The following is a 5498-nucleotide window of genomic DNA, read 5'->3' as shown; positions in this document are numbered from 1 at the left end:
ATACAACTGCTTCTGACACAAAGATAAAGGATTGTGTTTGGGATAAGCCCAAAAATTATTCATTCAGGGGTGATGGTGGTGATGATGGAGGTTGGAGCCAAATCAAGTTGTGCGTTTGTGTGTTTCCTTCATGCATATTGATAATATATGCAGTTTTTTTCTTATAGTGTACTTTATTAAGCAAGTATTTCAACAACTCTTTCAGTGAATGCATGATGCAAAAAATGAATCACCTTAACTACCATTTATTGATACATGTGTATATGTATGTATATTTGTTTTATTTTATATTCAACCTCCACATTCAAATCCACCCTGTACACTTTAATGCAATTAGCATTTACACTAAAATATCTGTTTACTACGTATATACCTATATTATTTACTATGTCTTTTTTTTCAGTGAAGAAGATGAAGATGAATACATTTGTAAAATGAACACAAATATTATTATTATATTTCAAACGCGAACTATACAACTTAGAGCGAATCGAAAAGCGGAACCTTGTGCAAGGTTCAACAAACTCACGGCTCTTTAATAGCGACGGACTTCCTGTCAGGGCTTGATCACATAACACAGACATTTAACTACACATGTAAATGCGGCCATTCCGGGTTATTAATTCTTCTTTATGATCGTGAATCATTTTCACATCCTTGTGAGTTTTGTAGAAGCGGTATATTAGAAAATAAAATAGCGGAAAACCGGAAGTGAAAGCAACTGACCAATCAGCTCCAGGGAAAAGTGTCATGCGCGTTAGAGCCTGAGATAGTGTGGTGTGTGTGTGTGTGAAGGTTACAGATTATACTGGAGCTTCAACATTAATAAGAAACAAATGGAGCTGTGGTCATTCAGCTAAGACTTACTTTCAATTATTCTTCACCGACTACAGACTGAGGTAAGACGCCATGTTGTTGAGAAGAAGTGAACATGTGAAGTCAGGACCCTGCTAACACTTAGCTCTAATGTGGAAGCTACCAAAATATAAACACATACAGTAACATGAACTCTTTCACTTCTACAGTTAAAGATATGGCTTCCACGTGTATCGTTGAAATCATGAATCAGATGGAACGATTTGCTTAAACTAGTGTGAAGAACCGAGAGGGGATTTTCAAGCATTTGATTTTATGCCCTAAAACAATGATATTTGTTCATTGTATGTTTGAATCGACAAACCAGTTTTCATGTTCACTACATGACTGGTGCCAGACCATAAAGTCTGCAGGCTGCCATCTTTGTTTTGATTCTGAAGTGCAACTTGGGAGATGCAGAAAATATCTTTTCTGCATCTTTCAGTGAACAGAGAGAAGAATATGGAAACGTCTGAGGGTGTGAACCTAGCAACAGGTTAAGAAAATGAAGAGTAAAACAATGTGAAACAACATTTTTAGTGTCTAAAATTGTATTTTGATTAGTTAGAATGATAATTAAGGAAATATATAGATACACTAGGACTAGTCGGAATTGCAGTCCAAGAATATGTGCAGTTGCTGATCCTGTCCATCTTGAAAGACATATTACCAGTCGGTACTCAAATTATTACAAAGATACATGTATCTCAATTGTAGTTTTGACTCATCATAACTTCAGTTTCTGATATAAAAACAATTATTGATAATATAAGTATAAATATTAGAAATAGTACACAAAAGCTGGGGATGTCCAAAATGAATTCTGAGCAGTTGAAGCCAAGCATGTTAGTAGATATCTTAAATCCTCATCCCGAGTAGTCAACATGCAATAGCATATATCTTGAATTATAATTGTTCTTATTATCAGAATGCACTTTTAGTTGGGGCTCACTTATGTCTCTTAATTCTCAGCATCACTTTCAAATGTTCTGCTTCACATGTAAAATGTTGATTGAAGGGAAACTGCACTGATTTTATTTTTCAAGACTCAAAACTCCTACAAACACAGAACGTCATCACAACCCAAACATATTCACCTTACAATTGTGAAGGACATAGAAGAGTGGCAAATTCTTACAATTGAGATTGTGAATATCAAAATTGATTAATTGACCAATTGCCTGAGGTCCAAGGACATTGCAATACAGAAAGAAATAGAATATAGTCAAAGATTTGAAGTCATTTAGACATGGTGTCTCCATCCCTTAGTTTGTCCACCAGACAGCACTTACAAGTGTGTTATTACTCTGTCCTGCTCACTACATACCTATGTGGTTAAAAACTCAAAGCATAAAGCTCAGTATCTCACTGGATCAAGTTTAACAGCATATGCTAATACCGTCGTATCTGTTCCCTGTGTGACAAGTCTCTCTGCTCTGCAGCCATGGCCAGTCTGTCCAGCTACGCCGTCCGCATGGCCAGGCTGAGCTCGCAGATCTTCAGCCAGGTTGTGCGTCCGACAGACCCCAAATCCATGAAGGTGGTCCAGCTGTTCCAGGAACCCCCCATGGCCAAGACAAAGGAGGTGTACGAGTGGTACCCTCATCACAAGATTTACTTTGCCATGACGCAGAAGCTCAGGTTCATGGGACTCTTCAGGTACTGTAGACACTGGTGACTCGGGTTGTGACTTGATCTTTGACAATATTTGCCTTGTTAAAAATAAACTCAAATGTTATTTTATGTATTTCTTTCAACATGCACAGCTGCTGATCACAAAAAATTACTGATACTGGCGCATTTGCACTTTAAGGGATTACACTAATGAAAGTGAATGGATGCCATTGAAATCATTCAATCAAAACAATTCAAAGCAAATAAAAAAAGATATAAGTCCCACATTGAGAAAATCTGAGTTAAAATCACTATAATTTACAACTAAATGTGTCTCAATTTCATTGATTATTTTAATTCAGCTTTACTTTGCAATGGTTTTTTGTTTTGATTGCTGCAATACTTCCTGCATTAAAAGCCCACCAGGGGAGGGAGGTATTAGATTCTTCGAGCTGCTGGAAAGGTTTTTAATGTGACACACGGGCTAAATGCAGGAAGTGTTAAGTTTCATTGGTGGTAGCTTGGCAGCAATCAAACAAGATGGCTGAGTTCAATGAATCAGTGAGAAAATCGGAAATATAAGTTTGGTTGTATCAGCATGGACACATAACAAATGTTTCCCCCTTCCTTTTCAGAGATGAGCATGAAGACTTCAAAGACGAAATGCGTCGCCTGAGGAAGCTAAGGGGAAAAGGGAAACCGAAGAAAGGAGAGGGGAAGAGAGCGGGCAAGAAGAAATGAGCTGTGACATGTCTGCGTTCTGCAATCGTTTTACAGGACTTACCATTTTTCTTTTGCCTTTTTATGGAGGCAGACAACAGTCGACTGTGTACACTATCACTATGTGTGTATGGGGGGGGCTGCTAATCCTGAAAGAATTCCATTGGTCGGGTCATGACTGTCCTGTTGCTTTGTCTGAACCTTCACTATGTTGCCATGAAGAATACCCAAGATCAGCATGAAACATACTCATCTACGTCTGACGTGCTCACGTGAATGCCATCCTTTGATAGTTGAACGTGGATGAGCTCTTGTATTCCAGTTGCAGGGGTTGAAAAAGTATGGAGAAGAAAATATTGTTATCTTACCATACGCTAAGGTCTTTAGGTACAATGTGATATAAACACACTGGTCACTATGATCGTACAGACAGACAGACATACAAGTTCTACTGTCGTGTCTTTTCAAGATTCATGGATTAATCACACTGCCCTCGTACCAGCTCAAGTTGTTAGCCGGTGCTAGCTCAACTTTCAAAGGAATGGTTGAAAAAGGATGTAAAGAAACTGATATCTTTTATGTTTTTCAAAATAAAATCAATGTGAGAAATGCATATCGTTACAAAGCCTATTGTTTAACACAATACATGGATGTTGGTCATTGTGCTGTGCATCGTGATAATAATGGCGGATCCTGTATCGTGTTGGCATCTGATAATGGTGGTGGACCACGGCCGAGGTGGCAGCTGATGGTGGATCCTGATGGCGGCAGTGGACAATGACCGTGGACTATGATTACAGCAGGACTGCTCGATATATATAGTATTTCTCCTCAGATACTCGACCATTACTGACAATAATCCATCAATTCATTGACCTTCAGTTATGCTTCAAAATGTTTATTCTTATCAATGCTGCTAAAACCCTTATCTTGATGATGTTCTCCTTTACACTTGACATCTATTGCACTTCTGTCCGTCCTGGGAGAGGGATCCCTCACATGTGGCTCTCTCTGAGGTTCCTACCTTCTTTTTACCCTGTTAAAAGGGTTTTTTTTGTAGTTTTTCCTTACTCTTGTTGAGGGTTAAGAGCAGAGGATGTCACACCTTGTTAAAGCCCTATGAGACAAATTAAGATTTGTGAATATGGGCTATACAAATAAAATTGATTGATTGATTGATTGATTGATCATGTCTTCCAAGTTTTGCTTTTAAGCTTTGGCAACAGAAGTGTCTCTCTGCTCTGTCTAACCATGTAGCTCCAAAACTCAAGGTCTTGGGAATAATCTGAACCTGCGCTGGGTCACTGCTAACTACTTGGGTAAATGGTGTGTGTTTAAAGAGCATCTAGTCTTGATGACCACTCAAAGCTCACTCCAGTTCAGTTTGTTTTGCCATTCACCCATTCACACAAACATTCATATAGTGCATCTATGTGCAGCACTTTCTCTAATCACTCACGCAGCCACTACAGATGTCAGGGGCAATTTGGGGTTCAGTGTCTTGCCCATGGACACTTCAGCACGTGGAATATGGGAGACTGGGATTGAACTGCCAACCTTCCGGTTCCCTCTATACAGCATCACATACAGAGGCCTACCTCCACATCTGGATCATACATTCAAGTGCACAGGCAGACAGCCTTTCTGGATGTCAGCTGGAATCAGATGGAAAACTCTCATTTTGATATCTAAGTCAATCAGATGTGGTCAATTTCCAGTATTCTATAGTTTTTTTTTTAAATAGTTGAAATTGTGTTATTTATTTTTATTTAAGAATGCACTATTTCTTACTGGAACATTTTTCGTAAACCTTTTAAAAACATTTCGGTCTCACAATTAATACTTTCTTCCCCTCAAAATTGTGTTTCTTAGGACAAAGTTCTGGGTTTTTATCTCAGAATTAAGACTTTAATATTCAAATGTCTTTCCATTGCAAACATGATTAGATCAAACTAGACCTTATTTTCTTGCATACGATAAACATGAAGAGAACCAAAATTCAGCATAAACTGTTTTCATAGTAAAGTGTGGATTTTAACCCAATTTTTTTTTTTGTTATAGCACCACGTGGTCACTTGATCGGGTATTTTTAACCTCGGCTAATGAGTTTCACTTTTCCCATCATCCAGTGGAAATTCTAGAGAGGGCTTGTATAACCATCCAGGCCATAATAACGACAATAGTGATGATGATCGCATATATTTGTGTGTAGTGGTTGTGTGCCATCCATCCACAGACCAGCGCTGTGGTCCTGCGCCTCCCTCTCTGTCTCCCCCTCCTGTCCTCAGCACCAGCCTGCGTTTCCCTCT

General features: G+C 38.7%; 1 protein-coding gene across 2 annotated transcripts; it reads left to right on the top strand.

Annotated features, from left to right (window-relative positions):
* The first annotated feature begins 734 nt into the window (after nt 1-734).
* mrps33 (mitochondrial ribosomal protein S33) lies at nt 735-3802 on the top strand. Of its 2 annotated transcripts, none has more exons than XM_035148082.2 (3): nt 735-899; nt 2282-2514; nt 3105-3802. In XM_035148082.2, the coding sequence occupies exons 2-3, from the start codon at nt 2300-2302 to the stop codon at nt 3208-3210; spliced, it is 321 nt and encodes a 106-aa protein (XP_035003973.1). In that variant the 5' UTR covers nt 735-899; nt 2282-2299; the 3' UTR covers nt 3211-3802. The 2 variants fall into 2 exon arrangements, with proteins under 2 accessions (XP_035003973.1, XP_035003972.1); XM_035148081.2 differs by having other exon boundaries at nt 742-899; nt 2298-2514.
* Nucleotides 3803-5498: the final 1696 nt, after the last annotated feature.

The sequence above is a fragment of the Hippoglossus stenolepis genome, chromosome 22 (genome assembly GCF_022539355.2).
Source record: "Hippoglossus stenolepis isolate QCI-W04-F060 chromosome 22, HSTE1.2, whole genome shotgun sequence".
NCBI classification, from domain to species: domain Eukaryota; kingdom Metazoa; phylum Chordata; class Actinopteri; order Pleuronectiformes; family Pleuronectidae; genus Hippoglossus; species Hippoglossus stenolepis.
This window is presented reverse-complemented; position numbering and strand designations above follow the sequence as displayed.